Source organism: Bos grunniens, chromosome 10 (genome assembly GCF_055505025.1).
Source record: "Bos grunniens cultivar Pamir isolate PY7600 chromosome 10, Bosgru_T2T1.0, whole genome shotgun sequence".
NCBI classification, from domain to species: domain Eukaryota; kingdom Metazoa; phylum Chordata; class Mammalia; order Artiodactyla; family Bovidae; genus Bos; species Bos grunniens.
In genome coordinates, this window is record NC_141174.1 from 37,678,491 (window position 1) to 37,706,360 (window position 27,870).

At 41.7% G+C, this 27,870-nt stretch overlaps 1 protein-coding gene across 8 annotated transcripts in view; it reads left to right on the top strand.

Moving 5' to 3' along the window:
• The first annotated feature begins 11,336 nt into the window (after positions 1-11,336).
• The window catches only part of DDHD1 (DDHD domain containing 1), a 66,914-nt gene continuing 50,380 nt past the window's right edge, over positions 11,337-27,870 (top strand). For all 8 annotated transcript variants that reach the window (XM_086320644.1, XM_086320638.1, XM_086320639.1 and 5 more), the window contains exon 1: positions 11,337-12,347. In XM_086320644.1, coding sequence (XP_086176770.1) covers positions 11,498-12,347 — 850 coding nt within the window. In that variant the 5' untranslated portion in view covers positions 11,337-11,497. The remainder of the gene's footprint in view (positions 12,348-27,870) is intronic.

The window sequence follows — 27,870 nt, forward strand, 5'->3', positions numbered from 1 at the left end:
ATCCAAGTAAAGTATTACAAAAATATATTTATCATCTAAAATTCTAAAGGTGAAAATAAGTAATTCCATTTGCTAAATAATGTTCTATTTCCTTGTTTATATATAAAGAAACTTATCAATAACTGTTTCATTTTACCAAGACCACGGACCATGTAACTAATCTACTGGAAAGTTCAGAACCAAATTGTGGTCCATCTCTGTTTCACAAATATATCAGACTTAATCTAGTTTTAGTTCCTGACTTCTTATTTTTCTAAACTCACTTTTACCCTTTATCCAATTTTTTCACTTATACTCGTTGTTTTGAATGCACTTTTAGAAATCATTTTAAATTCTTTTTGAATAGGTGAGAGGGTGAACAGATAATTGGAAGGGTGGAGAATGGAAACAGTTGAATGAGCTCACTTTTTTGAGCTGCCTCTGCAGATATCATTTTTGTTTTCTAACAAATAACTGCCCTTACTGTAGTAAACATTTTTGCAAAGCCTCCTTTGTACCATATGCTTTTCAGTATTTGGAATGTTGAACTCCTGAATCTGTATTTATGATTTTACATTTACCATTTTCACTTACATATACAAGAGTTGTCCAAGTAAAAATTAATCTAGACATTGTTTATATATATATATATATATATGTTCAACAAAGTTGTTTAAACACTTGATTGCATACTCACTGTCTGTAGTGGGCTGAATAGTGTCTCCTCTAAAATTCTTGTCCACCTGGAACATTAGAATGTGACCTTTTTTGGAAATAGAGTCTTTGCAGATACAATGATTTAAGATGAGGTCATACTGGATTCGAGTGGGACCTAAATCCAAAGACTAGTGTCTTATAAAAAGAGGAGAGGACACACAGCAACAGACACACACAAGGGAGAAGCCCACATGAAGATGGAGTGATTGGACTGATGCAGCTATAAACCCAAAGACTGCCAGCAACCGGTGGGAGCTAGGAGAAGCATGGAACAGTTTCTCCCTTAGAGCTTCCAGAAGGAAGCTGCCCTGACGAGACCCTGACTTTGAACTTCTAGCATTCAAAATTAGGAGAGAATAAGTTTCTACTGTTTTAAGCTACACAGTTTGTGAAATCAATTACAGCAGCCCTAGGAAATGAATTGGAGAAGGGAATGGCAACCCACTCCAGCATTCTTGCCTGGAGAATTCCATGGACAGAGGAGCAACTAACACAACACTTTAGGAAATGAACACACAATCCTTCTATACCTTCATTAAAATTATCTCAAGAGCACCTGTGGATTATAGTTTCTAACCTGGAAATACAGTAATATGAGTGCCAAGGTTTACAGTTTCCAATTTGAGAAGTGTGGTGATACGAATAACCTGATGAAGAACTCTTTGTTCACCATCACTGCTAATTAAGTATTAGGTTGAATCCGAACTGCCAAACATAAGAAGCGAAGAAAGAAAGAATATAATGACAAGGCCACTGTCACGCATTTCTTTTTTTTTTTTCTCTTTGCACTAGGTCTTTGTTGCTGTGCATGGGCTTTCTCTAGCTGCCTCAAGCCGGGGCTCCTCTTCTTGTGGCATGTGGGCTTCTCTTGCTGCAGAGCACAGGCTCTAGGGTGCAGACTTCTGTAGCTGCAGCACACAGGCTCGGTAGTTGAAGTTCCTGGGCTCTAGAACCCACAGGCTTCAGTAACTGCAGCAGACAGGCTCTGTAGTTGTGGCTTGCAGGCTCTACAGCACAGGGCTCAGACGCTATGGCACAGGAGCTTAGTTGCTCCACAGCATATGGGATCTTCCTGGACCAGGGATTGAATCTGTGTTCCCTGCATTGGCAGACAGATTCTTATCCACTGCACCGTGAGAGAAGTTCCATACTCATTTCTCGTATTTAAAATAGAGGTTGTTAATCTTGAAGTTTATATTTCTGAAGAAATTTGCTTTCCTACCATCCTATTTTAATTTATTAATGACCTCACACTAGCAACTGTTTAGCATGTTTCAAAAAGCCAATAGGAAAGCTGTGAAAGAGCTAGTGAATCTAGAATTACATATTATTCAAACTGAAACCTTATATGTTAAATGCTGATTTGTGATATAAAGATAAATATACTTTCTTAAGCAGCAGTTGCAAAAACAGTGAATTGATTCTGCCATTCAGTCCTTTAAAAACTCAGCAAATCACCCAGAGTTACTCTAATGGAAATCTCTACTGAAACATAGCTTCTTTCTTCTCTGCTTTTTCTCTTGTCCTATGAAAACCAGAATAAACTACACACATACAAGATTCTGCTTTAAGATTAGGCTGATTCTTTCTCAGCCTAATATTATGCCTATTAATTATTTTGCATTGAAGACCCATATGAGTTATATATTATATACTTTGTGAATAAATAAGTACTTTCACTTTATCCTCAGGGTGAGCTAGGAAAGAATCCTAAAGCACCAAAGTCATCAAATGCATCTCTAATGGATACATAATGTGGACCTCACAGCAGCCTATGGTTATAGCCCAACTCACTTTTATATAATGAAAGATCAGGGAGACAGCCAATCTCCTCTTTCTGATATAAATAAGTTGATGATGATTTTGTGGCTGCCACCATTAAGTATGCAATACTGTATTGATCTACCTTTTCTTTCATTTGGATACATACCTTCAATATAAACTTTTTCATTTTAACATATACCTTCAATACTGTTGACCTTTATGTCCAGAAGAAATATTTTTAAAATTTATGAGGTTTTGATAAGTATAGTTTTGTGGGTAGACCTCTTACAAATCGTTAAGTAAATGGATTTAGTAATTCTACATCTTAAGTGTGACTTCAATTAAACATAAAAACAACCATCAGTAAAATAGCTCTAGATAATAAATATTTGTTGAATGAGTAAACAAAAGGATGAATGACTTTATTCATTATGTATTTTTGTTATTTCTGCTTGCCTAGCTGCCTTTTGATTGTAACTCAGCTTCCTGTATTGATTTGCCTTTAAGGAAATAGTGACTCTTGTGGTCATTCTGGAATTACAGTTATTTTCCTCACAGGAACTAAAGAGTTGGCATTCTGGGTTTATCTAAAGATACCTCTAGATGTTGCAATGTGGCTGCAGTCTGAATCTGCCTGCAATGTGGGAGACCCAGGTTCAGTCCCTGGGTTGGGAAGATCCCCTGGAGAAGGGAATAGCAACCCACTCCAGTATCCTTGCCTGAAGAATCCCATGGACAGAGAAACCTGGTGGGCTGAAGTCCATGGGGTCGTAGAGTCGGACACGACTGAGCGACTAACGCTTTCTAGATGTTGACTTCTTCACTGTAGGGTCTAGCATAGTGCCTGAAACTCTATAGACATCTTATACATGTTCAAATGAATATTTCCTGCTTCAGGCTAGTTATCGTTGCATTTAGTCTGTAACCAAAGACACTCTCTGCTATGGTCTGAATGTTTGTGTCTCTCCAAAATTCATGTGTTGAAATCCTAATCCCCAAGGTGATGATGTTAGGATGTGGGATCTTTGAAAGATGACTAGGTCATGAAAACCCTTATAAAGAAGGCTCACAGAGCTCCTCAGCCTCTTCCAAAAGTGAAGACCCGGTGAAAAGATAACCATCTATGAAGCAGGAAACTCTCACCAGACACAGAATCTGTCAGCATCATGATCTTGAACTTACCAGCCTCCTGATCTATAAGAAATAGTTTATTATATTTTGTCATAGCACCCTGACTGGACCAAGACATGCACATTTTAAGAAATGAAATAAATTCTAATCCTAAAAATAAAAAATAAAATATAAATTTTAATGCACCGGATGTCTTATCAAATAGGAAATGCAGAGGTTGAAGGGTACGGTTATATCACTTTCTTCACTCTAAATATTCTGTCATATACTTTGGACAAAGTTATTTCAAGTGGAAGTGTGGGTTGTTGACTCAATAAATTATATGGCATAAGTCTAACTCTAATAATTTTACACAGATGAAAATGAATTAAAATGGACAGTAGGGACAACCTTTAAGAGAGAAGAAAAGGGAACATGGCCACGAAATTGCACCATGTAACTTCTGAGAGGTGGAGAGGGGCAGATGCCTGTTACTGCAAGATAGCCCCTGCCCTGTGCCCCACAGTGACGGGAGGACGGCAGGATGTGCAGAGGAGACGCTTCAGTCTCTTATACTACAAACCAGCTGGCTCTTCCTCTTTTCCTTTCCCCTACCAACAAGAACTTTCCAGACTTGGCTCCACATCTGCCCGGTTACTGTGGCACCATGGGTCCACAAATACCAAAAGTCTGAACCGATCATACTTATTTGGCTTATGTGAAGAAGCTTTGGTCTTGGGTAATTATTAAAATAAAATAGAATGCTTTACATAGAACCATGGAAGTTCAGATACTGCTGTGCGAATCACATACACTAATAAGGTAGAATGGTAAGGAGTCACCTGACACCTGTTTCAACAGGTGGGGACTGGAACAGAGGAACACTTCCCCCTCAAGATTATATGATCTGAAAAGATGGTCTAGAAAGCAAAGGTAGGATAGTGGTAGCAGGTAGAATCAGATAAAAGATGACTTCTTAAAGCAGAAAATGCTGAATAGAGCAGCTTTGTGGCTTTGGCCTCAATATGGCTAAGGAATAACAATGAAATAAACACATACAGTTATGTGAAATTAGATATTACACTTTCAAATATCTTTTACTCACTGTCAGCCTGAAGTTGACTACATGTTCTTTCCTAGAACCAGCTCATTTCCAAAGGGCAGAGGCAATCTCAACTCCCACAAATACTGGTTGGCATGTGCCTTCACCAAAGTCTAAATCAAAATAGAAAGGTCAGGAAATAACCTGAGGTTCCCTGTTCCTCCTGCCAACTGGATTGTGATTTTTTTCATCATCTCTGAGGATCAACATCTTTAAGAAATATCATGCAACCTAAAAGACTGTGGCCTTATGCAATGATCCCCAACAAGATAATCTCCTCAATATAACCTAAAAAGCATAACACTGAAACAATAGAAACATTCATTCAATACAGAGGAGGGAACAATTTTCTTTCTTTTTTCTCCCAGAGGATAATACTCACTAGTGGGAACTGCGCTGTCCTCAAGAGTTAGACTTTGATACTCTGATCAGAGTGCTGTACAGGTAGTCCATCAAGAAATCTGAAGATGGGGTGGGCTTCTGGTGGTCCATTGGTTAAGAATCCACCTGCCAACGCAGGGAACATAGGTTTGATCCCTGCTCTGGGAAGACCCCAATGCTGCATGTCAACTAAGCCTGTGTGCCACAGCTACTGAACCCCAAATGCCTAGAGTCCATGCTCCATAAAAGAATCCAAGAGAAACCTGTGCACAGTAGCTCTCACTCACTGCAACTAGAGAAAGCCCATGCACAGCAACAAAGAACCAGAGCAACCAACATTAAATAAATAAAGCATAAATAAGTCCTTTTTTAAAAAAGAAAAGAAACCTAAGGGGATAGGGATATTTTAAATGTTGTGATATGCCTTATATTAAACGAGCTTTATAGTACTTTGCTCAAACAAACCTGTCCACATCAGGACTCAGAGACCCCACAGAGACTGAGACAGAACTATGTTTGAATGTCTCCTGCGGAGGTGCAGGTCAGCAGTGGACTGCTGCAGGGGCAGGGGCTCTGGGTGCAGTAGACCTGGGTATGGCATAAGCCCTCATGGAGGAGCTTGCCATTAACCCCACCAAAGAACCACCAGAATTTGCACAGGACTGCGGAAACAGACTCTGGGAGGGCACAAACAAAATCTTGTGTGCACCAGGACCCAGAAAGGAGCAGTGACCCCACAAGAGACTAATCCAGACTTGCTTGTGAGTGTACAGGAGTCTCCAGCAGAGGCATGGGTTGGCGGTGGCCTGCTGCAGGGTTGGGGCCACTGAGAACACAGCCCTGCCCCAGAACAGAAAGCTGGACTAAAGATTTACTGAGCATGCCCCCCCCCCATCAGAATAAGACCCAGTTTCCCCCTCAGTCTCTCCAATCAGGAAGCTTCCATAAGCCTCTTATCCTTCTCCATCAGAGGGCAGACAGAATGAAAACCACAATCACATTAAACTAACCAATCTCACATGGACCACAGCCTTGTCTAACTCAATAAAACCATTAAAGCCATGAAGCCATGCCATGTAAGGCCATCCAAGATGGACAGGTCATGGTGGAAAGTTCTAACAAAACGTGGTCCACTGGAGAAGGGAATGGCAAACCACTTCAGTATCCTTGCCTTGAGAACCCCATAACAGTATGAAAGGCAAAAAGATATGACACTGAAAGATGAACTCCTCAGGTCGATAGGTGCCCAATATGCTATTGGAGATCAGTGGAGAAATAACTCCAGAAAGAATGAAGAGACAGAGCCAAAGCAATACCCAGGTGTGGACATGACTGGTGATGGAAGCAAAGTCCAATGCTGTAAAGAACAATATTGCATCGGAACCTGGAATGTTAGGTCCATGAATCAAGGCAAATTAGAAGTGGTCAAACAGGAGATGGCAAGAGTGAACATCAACATTTTAGGAATCAGGGAACTAAAATGGACTGGAATGGGTGAATTTAACTCAGATGACAACTATAGCTACTACTGTGGGCAAGAATCCCTTTGAAGAAATGGAGTGCCCATCATAGTCAACAAGAGTCAAAAATGCAGTACTTGGATGCAATCTCAAAAACCATAGAATGATCTCTGTTCATTTCCAAAGCAAACCATTCAATATCACAGTAATGCAAGTCTATGCACCAACCAATAATGCTGAAGAAGCTGAAGTTGAATGGTTCTATGAAGACCTCCAAGACCTTCTAGAACACCCAAAAAAGATGTCCTTTTCGTTATAGGGGACTGGAATGCAAAAGTAGGAAGTCAAGAAATACCTGGAGTAACAGACAAATTTGGCTTTGGAGTACAGAATGAAGTAGGGCAAAGGCTAATAAGAGTTTTGCCAAGAGAAGGCACTGGTCATAGCAAACACCCTCTTCCAACAACACAAGAGAAGACTCTACACATGGACATCACCAGATGGTCAATACCGAAATCAGATTGATTATATTCTTTGCAGCCAAAGATGGAGAAGCTCTATACAGTCAGGAAAAACAAGACCGGGAGCTGACTGTGGCTCGGATCATGAACTCCTTATTGCCAAATTCAGACTTGAAGAAAGTAGGGAAAACCATTAGACCATTCAGGTATGACCTAAATCAAATCCCTTACAATTATACAATTAGTAGAAGTGACAAATAGATTCAAGGAATTAGATCTAATAGAGTGCCTGAAGAACTATGGACAGAGGTTCATAACATTGTACAGAAGACAGGGATCAAGACGACCCCAAGAAAAAGAAATGCAAAAAGGCAAAATGGTTGTCTGAGGAGGCCTTACAAATAGCTGAGAAACGAAGAGAAGTGAAAGGCAAAGGAGAAAAGGAAAGATATACCCATTTGAATGCAGAGTTCCAAAGAATAGCAAGGAGAGATAAGAAAGCCTTCCTCAGCAATCAATGCAAAGAAATAGAGAAAAGCAATAGAATGGGAAAGACTAGAGATCTCTTCAAGAAAATTAGAGATATCAAAGGAATATTTCATGCAAAGATGGGCTCAATAAAGGACAGAAATGGTATGGACCTAACAGAAGCAGAAGATATTAAGAAGAGGTGGCAAGAATACACAGAAGAATTATGCAAAAAAGATCTTCATGACCCAGATAAACCACAATGATGTGATCACTCACCTAGAGCCAGACCTCCTGGAAATCAAAGTCAAGTGGGCCTTAGGAAGCATCACTATGAACAAAGCTAATGGAGGTAATGGAATTCCACCTGAGCTATTTCAAATCCTAAAAGATGACATTGTGAAAGTGCTGCACTCAATATGCCAGAAACTTTGGAAAACTCAGCAGTGACCACAGTACTGGAAAAGGTCAGTTTTCATTCCAATCCCTAAGAAAAGCAATGCCAAAGAATGCTCAAACTACTGCACAATTGCACTCATCTCACACGCTAGCAAAGTAATGCTCAAAATTCTCCAAGCCAGCCTTCAACAGTAAGTGAACCATGAACATCCAGATGTTCAAGCTGGATTTAGAAAAGGCAGAGGAACCAGAGATCAAATTGCAAACATCACTGGATCATCGAAAAAGCAAGAGAGTTCCAGAAAAACATCTACTAGTGCTTTATTGACTATGACAAAGCCTTTGACTGTGTAGATCACAATAAACTGTGGAAAATTCTTAAAGAGATGGAAATACCAGACCACCTGACCTGCCTCCTGAGAAATCTGTATGCAGGTCAGGAAGCAACAGTTAGAACTGGACATGGAACAACAGACTGGTTCCAAATAGGAAAACGAGTGTATATTGTCACCCTGCTTATTTAACTTATATGCAGAGTACATCATGAGAAATGCTGGACTGGATGAAGCACAAGCTGGAATCAAGATTGCTGGGAGAAATATCAATAACCTCAGATATGCAGATGACACCACTCTTATGGTAGAAAGTGAGGAAGAACTAAAGAGCCTCTTGATGAAAGTGAAAGAGGAGAGTGAAAAAGTTGGCTTAAAACTCAACATCTAGAAAACTAAGATCAAAGCATCTGGTCCCATCACTTCATAGCAAATAGATGGGAAAACAATGGAAACAGTGAGAGACTTTATTTTGGGGGGCTCCGAAATCACTGTAGATGGTGACTGCAGCCATGAAATTAAAAGACACTTACTCCTTGAAAGAAAAGTTATGACCAACCTAGACAGCATATTAAAAAGCAGAGACATTACTTTGCCAACAAAGGTTCATCTAGTCAAAACTATGGTTTTTCCAGTAGTCCTGTGTGGATGTGAGAGTTGGACTGTAAAGAAAGCTGAGCACAGAAGAATTGATACTTTTGAACTGTGGTGTTGGAAAAGACTCTTGAGAGTCCCTTGGATTACAAGGAGATCAAACCAGTCCATCCTGAAGAAAATCAGTCCTGAATATTCATTGGAAGGACTGATGTTGAAGCTGAAACTCCAATACTTTGGCCACCCAATACGAAGAAGTGACTCACTAGAAAAGATCCTAATGCTGGGAAAGACTGAAGGTGGGAGGAGAATGGGACAACAGAGGATGAGATGGTTGGATGGCATCACTGACTCAATCGACATGAGTTTGAGTAAGCTGTGGAAGTTGGTGATGGACAGGGAGGCCTGGTGTGCTTCAGTCCAATGGGTCACAAAGAGTTGGACACAACTGAGTGACTGAATTGAACTTACAGCACTTTGCTCAGGCTTCCCAGGTGGCACTAGCAGTAAAGAGCCCACCTGCCAGTGCAGGAGATGTAACAGACTTGGATTCAATCCCTAGATCATGAAGATCCCCTGGAGGAGGGCATGGCAACCCACTCCAGTATTCTTGCCTGGAGAATCCCTTGGACAGAGGAGCTTGGCAGGCTGCAGTCCATTGGGTGGCAAAAAGTCAGACACAACTGAAGCGACTTAGCACACACACACATAGTACTTTGCACCCTGTACTATACCATGTATGTTTCCTTGTATGTATCCCCCACTAGGCAGTAAGATCCTTGAAGGAACTGAGTCTCTCCCATTATCTTTGAATTAGAATCTAGCACATCTAGATTGTGGTGCATAGGTGACATCAAAATACTGTAGAATTAATGCTATAATGGATAACAAATAGATCAAAGCTCAGACCTTATTTCAGATTCTGAAAACTGTCCATAGAAGAGACTGGGGAAGAAATTGACACACAGGGGTACTCAGAAAGCAACATAAACAGAAACAAGTGCTCTGATCTTACATGCTCTGAGTCAGGGCTGCAATGTCCAGCTGGTTTTTCATTGTGCAAGATTATCCAGCCAAGGGCACAAATTGGAGCAGATACCTTTCATATGTTCTATTTACCAAGCCATGAACCCCAACAGTACTTTGTATCTGCCCATGGGAAACAATGCCATTTTTAAAGAGAATTTAAATTATCTTTTAAATAATTAAAATGTCCTTTAAATAATGACAGGTTAGATCTCAAGAGCAAGAAAAAATTCTCTATCAGTCTGATTCCACCACAGATGGAGGTGGGGGTAGGGGGAAGAAACTGAATATTGGGACTTCCCTGGCAATCCAGTGGTTAGGACTTCACCTTCCAATGCAGGGGTTGCAGGTTCAATTCCTGGTCAGGGAACTAAGATCCAACATGCCTCAAGGCCAAAAAAACCAAAACATAAAATAGGAGCAATGAGTAACAAATTCCATAAATGGTGCACACCAAAAAATCTTAAAACAAAAAGTTGAATATTGTCTGATCTTGAGAATACTGATGTTGGAGATTGTTTTTCTCTGGATTCTCAACACAGGGTGATTGGCTTTATAAGCATTTTTTTTTTTTTTTTGTAGTGTCAAAGAATCACGTAGGGGAGCTTCAGCATTCAGCCTGTTCCAGAAAATGAGCCACAGAATCAGAGATGCATAGATAACAGGAAGAAAACTTGAAGGTTACAGAATCACATTGCTATGAGACTTTTTTCAAGAGATCACTTAGTCCAATAATTACTTAATCTTACAGATGAGGAAACCAGAAAAATGGAGGTTAAGTAACTAGCCTTAGCTAGTTATCAAAACTAATTCTAGAACCTGACTTTCTGGTTTTCGGTTTAGTAATCTATCGTAACTGGCTGGACTTGACGTTATTATAATCAACATTGTGCATCCACTGTGGGAGAGATTGAGACATACAGACTTGGTCTCCAACAGGGGCCTCACGAGGTTGAGAAAACAGGAAATAAGTACTGAAAGACAATAATACCAGACGGCATATGAAAGCAGATCTAGACCTGGGTTTGAGTGGGAGTGGAGACGCCACATGAGGAATCAGTGGGCAAGGAATGGAGTGTCCTCGCGTGGGCCAATTCTGAAGGGACCAGAGCCAGGTGGCTGATAGGGTCCACCCAGGGCTGCAGGCAGGCCTAAGGTCACAGAAGCAGTGTCAGGAGAATCCAATTTCCCGGGGCCCTCTCAAAGGGTAGCTTAAGCCTTGGCTCATGACCCAGATTGCAAGGATGAATCCGGTAAAGCTTCTCCACACCTGGGCTCTGACCCGCAGAAGGGCGGGGGCCGAGGCAGCAGCACCGCAGGGAAATGGGAGCGGAGGGGAGGAGAACTGAAGAATCCTGAGCTGACCGGGATCCCACGGCGGGAGAAGCAGCGGGCGCCGCGCTTGCCCTGTGCGGGTTGAGAAGGGGTTTCCGGGACGGCGCGCGCGGCCGGCGGGGCGGGGCCCAGGGGCAAGCACCGCCTACGTCGGGCTGCGTGACAATGGGGCGGGCGGCGGCACGCGGCTGCGGAGGTTGGGGGACTCAGGGTGGGTGGAGCCGCCGCTGCCTCTACCGCCGCAGCCCCCTTCGGGATTTGAAAGATTAAAAACTCCGGGTGGAGAGGGCCGCGACGTTGAATGTGTGGCGGAAGCGTTGGGGACCACGGCTCGGCGCCGAGCCGGGCGGCCGGCGGCGTCTCCTCAGCATGAATTACCCGGGCCATGGGTCTCCGCGGAGCTCCGAGCGTAACGGCGGCCGGGGCGGCGACGGCGCCGCCTGGGAGCTGGGCTCGGACACGGAACCCGCGTTCGGGGGCAGCGTCTGCCGCTTCGACCACCTGCCAGTCGGGGACCCTGGCGATGACGGGGTGCCCCTGGCCCTGCTGCGCGGGGAGCCCGGGCTGCACTTGGCGCCGGGCGCGGAGGACCACAACCATCACCTGGCGCTGGACCCCTGCCTCAGTGACGATAACTATGACTTCAGCTCGGCCGAGTCGGGCTCCTCGCTGCGCTACTACAGCGAGGGCGAGAGTGGAGGCGGCGGCAGCTCCTCGTCGCTGCACCCGCCTCAGCAGCCGCCGCTGGTACCGTCGAACTCGGGGGGCGGCGGGGCGGCTGGAGGAGGCCCCGGGGAGAGGAAGCGCACCCGGCCCGGCGGCGCGGCCGCCCGGCACAGATACGAGGTGGTGACGGAGCTGGGCCCGGAGGAGGTGCGCTGGTTCTACAAGGAGGACAAGAAGACCTGGAAGCCCTTCATCGGCTACGACTCGCTCCGCATCGAGCTTGCCTTCCGAACGCTGCTGCAGGCCACGGGGGCCCGAGCCCGGGCCCAAGACCCGGACGGCGACCATGTGTGCGGCCCGGCCTCACCCGCGGGTCCGGCCTCCAGCTCCGTGGAGGACGAAGACGAGGACCGCGTCTGCGGCTTCTGCCCGCGCATTGCGGGGCACGGGCGCGAGATGGAGGAGCTGGTGAACATCGAGCGGGTGTGTGTGCGGGGCGGCCTCTACGAGGTGGATGTGACCCAAGGAGAATGCTACCCGGTGTACTGGAACCGTGAGTAGCCGGCCGGGGGAGGGAGCGGGACGGGCTGCCTCTGCAGGGGCCGACACGCACCCGGGTGGGTTTGGAACTTAACTGCGGGGAGAGCGAGGCGCGTGAGGCCTGGCGATTGGTCCGAACAGGATGGAGACCGTGCAGGCAAGCGCCGTCAGGTGAAGGGTAAAGCGAGCAGATGGCAAAAGCCCAGTCGCCTGGGGTCAGGAGGAGAGGATACTGCCGAGGTAGCGCCTCCTGGGTAAGCCGGGTGCTGCAGCCATCCCCTGGAGGTGATCCAGGAATGGATGGCCAACCCGAAAGGTTTAATTTCGTGATTCCTACCTGAGCTTTGTCCATCCAGGGATCTGATTCGGTCTCGTTTACCCTGCACTGCTTATGATTTAAATACCGGTTTGGCTTCTGGACTGGAAATGTTTGAGAGAATCTGAATAACGGTTCCGTTATGGATTTGGGAAAGAAAATCAATCCCTGGCGGGAAGGGAAGGGATAGAGGTTGTTCTCACCGGTACGTTCAGGAGAGGTGGAAAAGCACTGCTCGAAGCAGTTGTGACAAGTGGGTCCGCTCACACTGTATGTGGAATACTCATATTTCTCTCCCAGGTCCTTGCTTACGTATTTTCATTTTTGCCTCTTAACCTTGAAAAGTTGCAAGGCTTGGGCCTTGGTTTTTCTCATCTGTAAAATAGGGATAATTGTATCTGTGTCGTAGGGTTGTTACGGAAATTAAATGAGGTAATATGCTTAAGGGCCTGGGAACTGTGTTTGGCACACATGTGACTAGTAAGTCCTTATTCCTTAGATAACAATGCAGTTAGGTTTGCAATTAGATTAAGGAGGAAGACGGTCAGAAATATCCGCCATTGCATGTAACATGTTTTATATGTAAAATAAATATTCGATGGTACATAAGCTATTGGCGCCCAGTAATTTGTAATATATAGCTGTAATTTTTATGGGCCCAGTGCCCTAGGTCAGATGTCTTCCTTCACTGTCACTAGCCTTAGGTCTTCCATACACCTTATAACATTCTGCCTTGTATTAATTACATGTATTGATGACTTAGCTTCTTTTCTGTATGTTTAGCATCTAATGGGGAAAATCCATCATCTTTATCTTCATGTTCTCATTGAGCCTAGTGCAGAAAATTTTTTAAAAACAGATATTGAATTGTATATTGTGATTCTAATGTTAAAATATTCACATGTTAAGCATGAGTCACTAAGACAGCAATTACAACACGTATCAAATCACCAAATAAAACAAGCATAGCAGGAAATTCAGTTTCTTACTTCCCTTTGATGACATTGAAGGCATTTGTTACCACTTTCATAAAGCCAGATTCATCTAGGACCCACCATGTCACTCACTCACTCCTTTTGATTATAAGCTCACAGAGGACAAGATATGCTTGCATTCACTCATTCGTTCATCTTTTTCCTTTTTACCAGTATTTGTGCACCACACAGTACTCTTGTGAAGGCAATAGGAAAGGTGGAAGAAAGGACAGTCCTTACCTTTGAGGAGCTTCCCACTAAGTCTTTTTCTTCAAATGACCTAGACATCATGATAGATTTTTATCTTTTGAAGACAGAAGGACAAGGACTTATTGGAGTCAGAAAGTGGGATAAATGCAGGGCATTCTTGGAGAGGGGGCTGGAAACCAAGAGATGAATCTTACCCTTTTAGGTCAACTAAAGTATAGTTACCAAGAATACTGTGTGCTCTTTTGATTTATGATAAGATTGTTAATGCTTGCATAGTGCTTAACTGTCTACAAAGCGACTTTTCGCATTCATTATTTCATAGTGATAGCAAATGAGTGCTAATGTTCTTTATATGAAGAAGCAGAGTTCAGCGAAGTTAATGAACTTGTCCAAGGTCACCCAGCTGGAACGTGGTAAAACAGAAAGGCATTCCAGCTAGATGGGATAACATGTGCAGTGATACAGAAGCATGAAACTGCATGGCATTTTGAAGAAACTAGGCCTGTACCTGCAGGGGTCAAAACACAGAGCCTAGCTTTGGAATTTGACCACCACAGAGATAAAGGTGTTTGATCAGAGACGAGAGTTTGTGAAGGAAGCCCCTGCCTTGTGAGTGCTACGTTTAGGAGAGTAGCTAGAAAAGGAGGAGGGCGGATTTGCAGTGCTCAGGAATTTGGACTTTACCCTGTTGAGCGTCAGGGAACCAAACCCTTGAAGGCTGTCTATTTCTTAAGTGACTAGGGACCACATAAAGGCTGAATTGGACAGGTAGAGAAGATCATTAGAATGCTAGTGTCATAAATCGAGCAACAGTAAGGGCCTACAAAAATTAACCTGAAAGGAAAAGTGGTCTTAGTCCTCTCAAATCATCTTTCCTAGATCAGATCACCAGTAGACTAGTTATAGCTTATAAATTAATTTTTGTTTGGCATAACAGCAACACTTATTTTGACTCAATTTTTGCATTTTCTAGATAGCTTTCTGCAAGATACAATCCAGTATGTGTCCCAAGGCTTAATATTATTTACGACGAAAATGCAATAGTGCTTTTTGTCCATGATTTACTACTTCTCACAAAATCCCATGTAACTTCCTTCTAATTGGTTTTTCAGGTCTCGGTGTATTATTATATAAGTTTTCACACTGTCTAAGGAGAGTTCAATCCCAGTATGATTTCTTCAGCCTTTTCAAATGGAAAAATTTATAAATTTTGCAGCTTTTGACCTTTCTCTTATTTTACTTTTTAAACCTTTCTGGAAATTTTCTGACTACTGATAAAAAGTTTTAAAAAGTCCAGTAAGTTCCTACATACCATGGTGATAGGATTCCAGTGACTTTTGTGACCTAATTGAGTCACTTTATCTGGGTATTGAAGCCAATAAGTTAGCTATAAAGAAAGCTGTTAATTTATTTTCACTCTTCCTTTCTGATAGATAAAATTTGAACCAATTTGGAGTACATGAATTGGAAGGGGAATAGAAGTTTTGTCTACCATAGCTTAGAAGCCCATATTATTACATGTGAAAAGAAGTATTACTTATAGGAAGCTTATTTTTGTTTTATTGACTGTTTAGATGTTTTTCTGACTGCATGTGGACCTTTTAGATAAAAATTGATCATTGCTGAGTAATGGCTGAGTAAACTCCCTCACTCCCCATGTTTTAACTGAGCTCTTTGTAGCCTCTTTATAGGCTTGTTTTGAGAATTATTATAACATGCTTAGAACAATGGTGGCGCAAGCACTAGGTGTTAACTGTATCTGTGTGGATCTAAGAAAGCAATATTGGAGAAGGCAGTGGCACCCCACTCCAGTACTCTTGCCTGGAAAATCCCATGGATGGAGGAGCCTAGTACGCTGCAGTCCATGGGGTCGCTAAGAGTCAAGACACGACTGAGCGACTTCACTTTCACTTTTCACTTTCATGCATTGGAGAAGGAAATGGCAACCCACTCCAGTGTTCTTGCCTGGAGAATCCCAGGGATGGGGGAGCCTGGTGGGCTGCCGTCTATGGGGTCGCACAGAGTCGGACACGACTGAAGTGACTTAGCAAGAAAGCAATATACCTTACTTGTAGAAACTTTTGGTTAGTAAGACTGGGTATTCAAATTGTTAAGTTTGTTTTCACTGGTCTTTACCTCATCACATGTGAAAAATTTTTTTAATTTAAAAATCATTTATTGTTAATCAGCTACCGCAATACAAAATAAAAAGTTTAAAGAAAAAAAAGGAAAAAAATCTTTTGAATTCTGATCTTCAGATTATCTGGAAAAAGAAAGATGTAAGTTGCTATGAACCTGGCATCTCAATTAAATTCTGATTATTTTTTAATTTTTATTGGAGTATAATTGCTTTAGCGTGTTATGTTAGTTTCTACTGCACAGCAAAGTGAGTCAGCTGTACATATATGTATATCCTATAAATGTGTGTCAGGAATAATAGCAGGAAAGTGGCCAAAGCATTTAGTAGTAGTTATGGGAAGGCGTTTAGAACATCATAGAGATTTTTGATGAGTTAAGAATAGTTTTAAAGCAATTCTGGTAGCAGTGATGTGTGCAGCATGCACTAGGGAATATATATTACTAATTTCCATTCACTAACTAAAGTTATTTTAATTGACCAAATGTTTTTATGAATGTGTAGTTTCCAGAAACAGTTATTAATTATAAGCCACAGCTTCCCTTACCCCACCCTCCCCTCTTTTTCTGTACTTATAAGACCTACATGCATTATTATCCTAAACCATTTGTAGTTTCAGATACTTCAGAAATTAATCGGTCTTTATGATACATTGAAGAGAAAATATTATTATCCCAATAAAAAGGTAGAAAAACTAGGGCTTTTTCTGCAAGTACCCAAATTATATGGTGTTTATTAATTTGGCACAGCTGTAACCGTCTTTTAGGTCTTTTTTATTTAAGGGTTAATAACCTTGATAAGTAATAATCCTTTATGAAGCACACGGCATCATGAGAAAGTAAAAAGAGTCCAAGCTGTTAGAAGGTAATCTTTCTTGATCAGTTTCTGCCTCCAGTAAAGCAGAACTATAGGGACTAGACACGCCTGACTCTGAAAAACTATCAGAGAATTGCATTATCTCCCACTCGTTCAGCCTGGAAAGCAGCCTTGGGTATCATTGGAATTCTATTTGTTCAGGTTTTTAGAACCCTGGCAAAAGTCTTCTGAGAGCTCCATTCCAGATTAAGCCTGCTTTAGACCATTTTTCAATGACCTACTGAAACAGCACAAAGATAATGAATGAATAGTGGGTGACTTGTACGGAGGGCAGGACTTGGCACTACCCGATGGAGGCATTCAGGACTTTTCTTTGCCTTTGCACTATGCCATTAGTTTAAAAACTGATATCAGCTATTGATCCACCTTGTTTGTGTACAGCTCAAATGTGATATTGCATGTTCTGCAAGTTACTTTATATAAATGTTCAGAGTGATTAGTATGTTTTTCTTTCTTCCATCTGTCATCACCGTCTTCTCTTCTTTCTTCCTTTACTATTTTGCCCTTGAAAAGACTTTTTGTACTCTTTGTTCTCCCAAATTATATCTTCCCTAGTGGCTCAAACAGTAAAGACTCTGCCTGTGATTCAGGAGATGCAGGTTCAATCCCTGGGGTAGGAAGATCCCCTGGAGAAGGACATGGCAGCCCTCTCCAGTATTCTTGCCTGGAGAATCCCATGGACAGAAGAGCCTGGTGGGCTACAATCCGTGGGGTCCCAAATCTCTTCCAAATTGTATTTCCTGGGTCTTTTATCCTCACATCACACCCTCTAATTTCTGTTTTGCTAAGATCTTTGATGTCTGAAACCCTAGGGCTGATTCTTTTCTGTAGAGAACAAGGAAAAGCTGGATATGCTGTGGTGATCGTGAAATCCTCTGAGAATTACGGTCACTGGGTGAGAAGAGCAGGGGCATTAAAAGGAGAGAGGGAAATGCAGCCTGTGTTCACAGGAAGCCTAAGATGAAGATTACTGGCAGAAGAGATGCGGAGGGCAGGCAGTTCCAGAACCCCTGATTGTTGGGGAATCTGATCCGAGACCTTTATCTTTTCATGAGTCTGATGAAATTTAAACTGTGCCCTTTATCAAGAAGAACTTCAACACTGACGAAAGGTATAGATACAGTCTCTTCTTTTTTTGCCACAATATATTCCTAAAAGCTCAGTTAAAAAGTAAAACAGAGAAAAACATTTTTATAGCCACTGTATATAACCTACAATTCTACTTTTTGAGTTTGCCTTGGTAAAGGGAGATTGTGCTTAAAAAAAGATGTTGAATCACTGACAGAAGAGTGGATTAATGGGATGAAAAGCATAATGCAGATACTTTTTTATATCCCTGATTTAGGGGACAGGTGAAATTCAAAGTGGTGAAAAGTAGAAATTGCTTGTGCCAGAGAACTAAGGGAAGTTGGTAGAAATATTGATACAGGCATATAAAATTCTATATTGTTGTATTCTATATTCTGTATTGCTTTCTAATTTTGCCAGATTACCATACATAAGAATAAACTATACAATCATTAATATTTGTTCTAAACACTTGTTACATTTAGCTATATAGGTAATCTTTATATTTATTACACTTGTATAGTCAAATAAACTCTCTTGACTGACTATTGGAGGCAAGGCTGGCCTTTGGAAATTATAATGTTAGTAGTATTTCTGTACCCCAGGACCTCAGATATCTGGACTCTAAGAAATATAAATTCCATCTGAATAGATGGCTTTTCCAAATAGCCATCTATTGAGAGTTAAGCTTTTATTTGCAAAAGTATAATTTTAACTGTGTGAATGGAAAACTCTAATATTACTCTTCCCTCTTTGGCTGCTTCTTAGAGAACCATCATTCTGAACATTGATGCAGATAGTCCTTGGGAAACATGATACAGAACAAAGAACTGGATGAACTGTGCTAAAACATAAGATTCTAAATCACATGTCATAGAGGGAGCTGCAAAAATAACTTTAGGTGAAGTACAAGGAACAGAGTTGAAATTACTTCTGAGCCTTGATATACATAGATAAATGCAATCTCGCATTGTATTTTACTACTTACTACAGATGATCAACTTTCAGTTAATATTTTAGACACGAGTGCATTATTTTCTTCTTTTTCTATAGAATTGCTAATAGGCAGGCCCCTCAGGTGTATCTCATTTCTACCTGATTCACCTAGGATAGATCATGAGGAAAGTTTGCATTTTAACAACCAACACATTTTAATGTTAAGTACCCCCCTGGTGGCTCAGATGGTAAAGAATCTGCCTACAGTGCGGGAGATCCCTGGTTCAGGAGATCCCTGGTTCGATCCCTATGCTGGGAAGATCCCCTGGAGAAGAGAATGGCAACCCACTCCAATATTCTTGCCTGGAGAATCCCATGGACAGAGGAGCCTGGTGGGCTACAGTCCATAGGGTCAAAAAGAGTTGGACACGACTGAGCAACTAACACACACAAACCATTTATTCCACTGAACTCTGGGAGTTGGTGATGGACCAGGAGGCCTGGCGTGCTGCAGTCCATGGGGTTGCAAAGAGTCAGACACGACAGAGCAACTGAACTATTAAACTTTACTGTTATACTAATTAAGACATAAGAAATATATTCTTTAAAACCCCTATGGCCTTGTTTCTTAAAAGAAGCAAATAGTATTTAAGGTATAATTATATTGTCCAGAGTTTCTTACCCCTGTGAAATGGATTTAAACTCAGTGAGTCATAAATATCAACAGTAGCTTTTGCCTAAATTAAATTAGTATTCTTAATGTAATTGTTACTTTCAGGTGGGATCCCCAATGTGTTTTGAGGTTTTAGGTATTTCTTTCATAAGGTAGAATTTTTTATGATTGCTCGCAACTAATGAAATTTTGGAGTTGCAACATTTGTAGCCAAGCTAAATGATGATTAGGACAGTGACTGTTTAGTCACCTTTGTCCTACAGTATTCCTCTAGAACATAGTTCCTGTCTAGTGAATGAGCAAGTGTTCAACTATTAGAATGGAAGGCAGCGTCTTGTTATTTAGTTCTTAATTTACTACTTTTCATTCTATTTACCAATTAAACATAATTAGTTTCATACATAATGTTTTTACTCTGTCACCCATGTTTTGAGAAAGTTTGTTAACTTTAATATTGATTTTAATGTGAATTATCTCATATATGTACAAAAGTCTAGATTACATAACCAACAATTAGTATTCTCCCTTGCTTAGCTTATTAAACATTACAGGTATAATCAAAATCTCGTCTGTGACATCTCCCATTCCCTTTTCTTCAGTCCAAAAATAATCCCTCTCCCAAATTTGTGGTTTATTCTCTATGAAACATCAGAAATAGCAGGTGCAGGTAGCAGCCACCGTCCCTAGGACTGAGATAGAGCACCCAAGGAAAAGGCCGTTACCGTTCAGTGCTGAGATTCTGACCCAGAGAGTGTGGCAGCGGTCTCATGTGCTGCCCCTCTGGGACTGCTGGAGATCACCAGTGCTGGGGGAAGGCTTCCTTTGGAACTCGCCACAGGCTGCCTGCAGGGGTGTAGGAGAAGTAGTTCAAGGGAGGTGCCTGGCAGGTGATATTCCGCCGTGAAACTACCTGGAGAGTTGTGGTCATGGCTGAAGCTGACCGTGGGAAGGTGCCACTGCTGTTAGCACCTGGGCGCTGCTAAAAAATACAGTCCACACACTGTAAGAATTCAGAAGGTGAGCACACTGAAACCAGAGAGAAACCCCTTCCTCTTCTTTTACAAAGGACAGTTTGGTAGAAGTAGTTCATCAATATGTTAGCCACATAATGGTTTAAGTGGGCCTCTGTGGGGTTGATCTGAGACCCTAGCCATCATTTACAGCATTAATTCTATGAAAAGTATATTCAGAGTGTATAGTACTGGATAGTAGGTTTACAACAAGCCGTACTAAATGACAACATATTTTTCTTAATCTTCCACCTCTTCGTTTTCTAGCCTCGTCTCTCATATCTCCTTCACTTTTCCTTGTGTCTTCTACTTTTCTTATATCTCTTGTCCTTGCTTATCTTTTTTTCCACTGAATAGCACTCTGCCATTCCTATTTTCCCTTACTCTGTGACCTCCTTCCTCTTTAAGTTCTGTGTGGTCAAATTTTCCCTGGAAGTTTCTAGAGTCATGAATTATAGGCATGCTTTGGACCCTAAGTGGGTAAAGCTGTAAGGACATAGCTAAGCTGGAGGAAAAGTGCCAAGACTTTCTGTCTGTGCATATCATACATTGAGGAGTACAATACGGGTTGAAATAGTTCTTGAAAATAGTCCTTTAGGAATCTTATAATTGTTCCGTCTGCCTTCTGGTATAAGTGTAGCTTTTTAATACATAAAATGTTTATTGCCAGAATTCCTCTACCCACACATAAGAGAGTCACTCAGGCTTGCTTAATGAAGTGTTCATAGTGGAAAATGTGCCTTGCAATTGTTTTCTTGTCAAGGAAGACCCACATTTTTTCTTTTGGGTCCAGTAAAGACCTGCCTTTTATCATGATTACCTAAGAGTTATAATTACCTGGTTGTTTTCTTCCAGGCAAGTGGTCATGATAAGTACTAATCTTTATATTAAGTTTAAATTGACTCTTGATAAGTGTTGTTATAAATGAAACATAATACCTTTGTTAATCTAGTTATAGCCTATTAATCCATTAGCCCTTTGAAAAATTTGTCTCTGGTCCCTGGCTATGTATCTAGGTCTTTCTATTCCATTAACTACTAAGTGAAGTGACATTTTAAGTATATATCTATGCAAGTCCCTATCAGCATGAGGTTCTACTGCTTACGATTTTTAAAAGCCAGAATAACAGTGGCTTTAAACACAAAAGGGTCCGTTTCTCTAAAACAGAGGCTATACCTAAAAGAAGTATAGATACCTAGAGTTCAGAGCTATGTGGCAGCTCCACTGTAATTGGGAATGGAGGTCCCTTCTGCTATTCAGCTTTTCATTTGTGACTTGATCTAAGAGAGCTTCAGAAGCTCAAGACATAGGAAGCAGAAAAGATAAGAGGGGAAGGTCAAAGAGCTATACCACCAGTAAACTCTGCTGTATCCTATCACCCAGATTCAATCACATGACCAAACCCAGTTGCCCAAGAAAACTAGAAATAGTCTTTTTATTGAGCATACTACTGCCCTGGATAAATTGGTGTTCTGCTACAAGAAAGAGAGAGAGAATAGATATAGGATAGGCATCTAGCAGTTTCTTCCAAAATATGTGATCTTTTTTTTTTTTTTTTTTTGCTGAATATATAAAGATTCTCCTGAGAATAAAAGAGATTATAAGGAATCAGTTCATGTAATTAGGGAAGTTGGCAAGTCTAGAATCTGCAGAGATGTCCCAATTCAAATCCATAGGCCAACTGGCCACTGTTAAAACCAGGAAGAGCCAGTATCCCTGTTCAAAGATCACCAAAAAGAAGAACTTAATATTCCAGCTTGGTGGCTGTCAGATAGAATTCCTTCTTATTTGAGGGAGGGTGAGCCTTTTGTTCTAGTCAGGCCTTCAACTGACTGGATGAGGCTGCCTACCCGCATTATGAAGGTCAGTCTCCTTTCCTCAAGTCTATGGATTTAAATGTTAATCTCACCCAAAAACATCCTCATGTTGACATGTACACACTGCTGTATTTAAGATAGATAACCAGCAAGGACCTACTGAATAGCACAGGGAAATCTCAATATTCTGTAATAACCTAAATGGGAAAGGAGTTTATAAAATAATAGATAGATGTGTACGTATAACTGATTCACTTTGTTGTACACCTGAAACTATCACAACATTGCTAACAAACTGTACTCAAATATGAAATATAAATAAATAAAAACTAAAACACCTTCACAGAAACACCCAGAACGTTTGACCAAATATCTGGGTACCTTTTGGCCCAGTCACGTTGATGCCTAAGATTAACCACCCCAGGACTTTCCTAGTGGTCCAGTGGTTAAGAATCCTCCTGTCAATATGGGGGACAGGTTCAATCCCTGGTCCGGGGAGATTCCACATGATATGGGGCGACTATGCCCATATGCCACAACTACTGAACTCAAACTGTAGAGCTTGCGTGTTTGCAACTACTGAGCCTAAGTGCCCTAGAGCCCATGCTCTGCAATAAGAAAAGCCACTGCAATGAGAAGCCTGAACACCACAACTAGGGGAGCTAGCCCCTGCTTGCTGCGACTAGAGAAAGCCCATACACAGCAACAAAGACCCAGCACAGCCAAAAATAAATATAAATAAGTAAATTTTTTTTTTAATTTAAAAAGATTAATCACACTGAATATAAAACTGTGCATGCTCAATCGTGTCCAACTCTGCAGCCCCATGGACTGTAGCCCGCCAGGCTCCTCAGTCCATGGAATTCCCAGGCAAGAATACTGAAGTGGGATTCCTACTCCAGGGGATCTTCCCAACCCAGGGATCGAACCCACATCTTTGCATCTGCTGCATTGGCAAGTGTATTCTTTACCACTAGCACCATCTGGGAACCCCCAATATAAAACTAAAACCATGTATATATAGACATGCCAAACATTATCAGTTCATTTCAGTCACTCAGTTGTGTCCAACTCTTTGCGACCCCATGGACTGCAGCACACCAGGCTTCCCTGTCCATCACCAACTCCCGGAGCTTCCTCACACTCATATCTATTGAGTCAATGATGCCATCCAACCATCTCATCCTCTGTCATCCCCTTCTCCTCCTATCTTCAATCTTTCCCAGCATCAGGGTCTTTTCCAGTGAGTCAGTTCTTTGTATCAGGTAGCCGAAGTGTTGGAGTTTCAGCTTAAGCATCAGTCCTTCCAATGAATATTCAAGACTGATTTCCTTCAAGATTGACTGATTTGATCTCCTTGCAGTCCAAGGGGCTCTCAAGAGTCTTCTCCAACACCACAGTTCAAAAGCATCAATTCTTCGGTGTTCAGCTCTCTTATAGACCAACTCTCACACCCATACATGACTACTGGAAAAACCATAGCTTTGACTATACAGACCTTTGTTGGCAAAGTATTGCCTCTGCTTTATAAATGCTGTCTAGATTGGTCATAGCTTTTCTTCCAAGGAGCAAACATCTTTTAATTTCATGGCTGCAGTCAACATCTGCAGTGATTTTGGAGCCCAAAAAAATAAAGTCTGTCATTGTTTCCATTGTTTCTTCATTTGTTTGCCATGAAGTGATGGGACCGGATGCCATGATCTTTATTTTTTGAATGTTGAGTTCTAAGCCAGCTTTTTCACTCTCCTCTTTCACTTTCATCAAGAGGCTCTTTAGTTCTTCTTCGTGTTCTGCCATAAGGGTGGTGTCATCTGCGTATCTGACGCCAAACATTATAGACATTTATAATGTAGAAGGAGAAAGTTCCTTATAGTCCCACTTCCCCAAGATACCTGTTAATAATAGCTTAGGGTATTTTTCTCCACTTATTTTCAGTACATTTACCAATGTATACTTTTATAAAACAGGATTATACTATTTATAACTGTATATGCACATGCACAAATATATATGCATGTAGTATTATGATTTAATTTTTCACTTAAATTTTAGATGTTATTCCATGTCTTCTGAATATTATTTCACTTTGGACTATTATCCATTCATATTTTGATGTATTTAATGAATATTTTTAATACCTACTGAGCCAAGCATCATTTATATATTCAATCATCTGTTGGTAGAAATTATAGCTCATTTTGTTTGATTTTATTTGTTTTCTATTATAAAATGAGATAAATGCCTTTGTAGTATATATTAGGCATTTTTGTAAGAGTTTCTATAAAGTGTATTTCTAGAATTGGTCTATAAAAGATACATGTGTTTTTAGGTTTTAAAAAGTACTGCTAGGCCAGAGTTTTTCAGTCTCAGCATTATTGACATTTTGGGCCAGATAACTCATTGTTGCACCTTAGGTTGGGGGTAGCTGTTCTCTTTACCAACATCCCCTGGCCTAGATACCAGTAGTACCACACCCCAAAACCTGATGAGTAAGGGGTGAATTTGAGGGTGACTTAGAAGGTAAATAGTACTCATTGTGTGTCCAATCATAGTTGTAAGGCACATATAAAGAGGAGACATCCTGGATGATCCCAGATTTCTGTCTTGCTGCTGCTGCTGCTGCTAAGTCACTTCAGTCATGTCCGACTCTGTGCGACCCCAGAGACAGCAGCTCACCAGGTGACCTGCTAAATACTGTCAGTACACCACTTGTCATGATACGGAATAGAGATGGAATAACAGATTTGTATTCTGTTTTGTTTCTTCCAGGAACTTCCTGTGTCCCATGGCTTTTTGTGATTCTGGTAGCTATTAATTGTTCTACTAGGAGTCATTTGGAGAAGGCAATGGCACCCCACTCCAGTACTCTTGCCTGGAAAATCCCATGGACAGAGGAGCCTGGAAGGCTGCAGTCCATGGGGTCGCCGAGGGTCGGATACGACTGAGCGACTTCACTTTCACTTTTCACTTTCATGCATTGGAGAAGGCAATGGCAACCCACTGCAGTGTTCTTGCCTGGAGAATCCCAGGGACAGGGCAGCCTGGTGGGCTACCGTCTCTGGGGTCGCACAGAGTCGGACACGACTGAAGCGACTTAGCAGCAGCAGGAGTCGTCTAATTGGCAGTTGAATGTTTGGGTTTAGAGTTTGAGACAGAGGCCTGAACCAAAAAGATGTAGTACTTGACCACATATTGGTGGAATTTAAAGCTTAGGTGTAAAGCTCCTAAAATATCCATCCAGAAGAATAAATGCTTAGATTTATTAGGCTTAAGAGGAGAAAAGTTTGGGGATGTAGATGTGTGCTAAAATTTGTTTTACTCTTTTTGACTCTGCTTTTTAACTTCCATGTTTTTTATGGAGAAGCATGTTTGGCTCTGGTTTGTAAGTCTTATTATAGCCTAGCAGTGTAAAATTTCCCAAATTATTTCTTTTAAAATTACAGCTGAATACACTGTATTTCTTATTTAGGGAGAGAGCTAAAAAGGGACTTCTCCTGTTTAAGAATATAGGTTGCATTGTATGGTAGAGAGTTTGAATGAACTTTGGAGTCAAACTTTGGTTGGAATCTTGGTTCTCATAATACTTAACAGTGTGCCTCTAAGCAAATTATTTAGGTTCACTGAGACTCATTTTACGCATTTGTAAAACTGGGGACATCATTGCTATCTTTAAGATTAAGTGAGATGAGCTTATGGATCTGGAGGATAATGGAAGCTATCCAAATATTAATCTCCACACATTTTCCCCAAAAGCCACATACATTTAAACCATACATAGGTGACACATCCAACATTACTACAGGATGGACGATACCATAAATTTTAAGTTAGCTGTAATTAAAGAAACAGCAAGTTACAACAGCTCTTGTTACTGCTATAAACCTCTGAATCTGGAGAGTGCAGCAAGGAGAGGCTTAGTTCAGTTCAGTCTCTCTGTCATGCCCATCTTTTGCGTTTGCTGCATTGGCAAGTGTATTCTTTACCACTAGCGCCATCTGGGAAGCCCCAATATAAAATTAAAACCATGTATATATATAGACATGCCAAACATTATCAGTTCAGTTCAGTCGCTCAGTCGTGTCTGACTCTTTTTGGCCCCATGGACTGCAACACGCCAGGCTTCCCTGTCCATCACCAGCTCCCAGAGCTTGCTCAAACTCAGGTCCATCGAGTCAGTGATGCCATCCAGCCATCTCATCCTCTGTCATCCCCTTCTCCTCCTGCCCCCAATCCCTCCCAGCATCAGGGTCTTCTCAAATGAGTCAGCTCTTCACATGAGGTGGCCATAGTATTGGAGTTTCAGCTTCAACATCAGTCCTTCCAATGAACACCCAGGACTGATCGCCTTTAGGATAGACTGGTTGGATTTCCTTGCAGTCCAAGGGACTCTCAAGAGTCTTCTCCAACACCACAGTTCAAAAGCATCAATTCTTCTGCATTCAGCTTTCTTTATAGTTCAACTCTCATTTCCATACATGACTACTGGAAAAACCATAGCTTTGACTATACAGACCTTTGTTGGAAAAGTCTCTGCTTTTTAAGAGACAGTGAAAGAAGAGAGATCAGAGGTTAAAATGAAGCAGAAAACCACTCACAGAAAGAAAATGTCCCCCACACATCAAGCAAAATATGGCCATAGACTTGAAGCTTGGTAATTAATAACACTTAACTGTGAAGAAAGCTGAGCACCGCAGAATTGATGCTTTTGAACTGTGGTGTTGGAGAAGACTCTTGAGAGTCCCTTGGACTGCAAGGATATCCAACCAGTCCATTCTAAAGGAGGTCAGTCCTGGGTGTTCTTTGGAAGGAATGATGCTGAAGCTGAAACTCCAATACTTTGGCCATCTCATACAAAGAGTTTATTCATGGGAAAAGACTCTGATGCTGGGAGGGATTGGGGGCAGGAGGAGAAGGGGACGACAGAGGATGAAATGGCTGAATGGCATCACCGACTTGATGGAAGTGAGTCTGAGTGAACTCCGGGAGTTGGTGATGGACAGGGAGGCCTGGTGTGCTGCAATTCATGGGGTCGCAAAGAGTCGGACACGACTGAGCAACTGAACTCAACTGAACTGTGAACTGAACTGTAGGGAGGGTGTGTGAAAGCGAGAGGGACAGAAATAGCAGCATCAGAGAAACATTGCAGGTGGGAGAGGAGAAAAGGATACTGCGCTTTGGAGCTGTGACAATAAGAGGAAAGAAGTAAGGAGAAAATGAAGGGTCCTGGAGAAATGAAAGAAAAACAAGAAACACCAGTCCAGTCTTCACTTAACCACTGCCACCCCTGCCACCACTATAGGAGCTGCTCTTAATAATGTGCAGCAGCAGACACTGTGAAACTAAGAAGTCTGTCCCTAAAATACTCACAAACAGAAATAAATGCCATACAAAGCTACTGCAAGAGGAATGCAGGAAGTGTGTATCAGTACATTTCCACTGATTATAGTTCTTCCCCAAAAAGCAAACACAAAACAAGAGAGACCGTACATGTAACACTCCAACCAAATGTTCTGAAATTT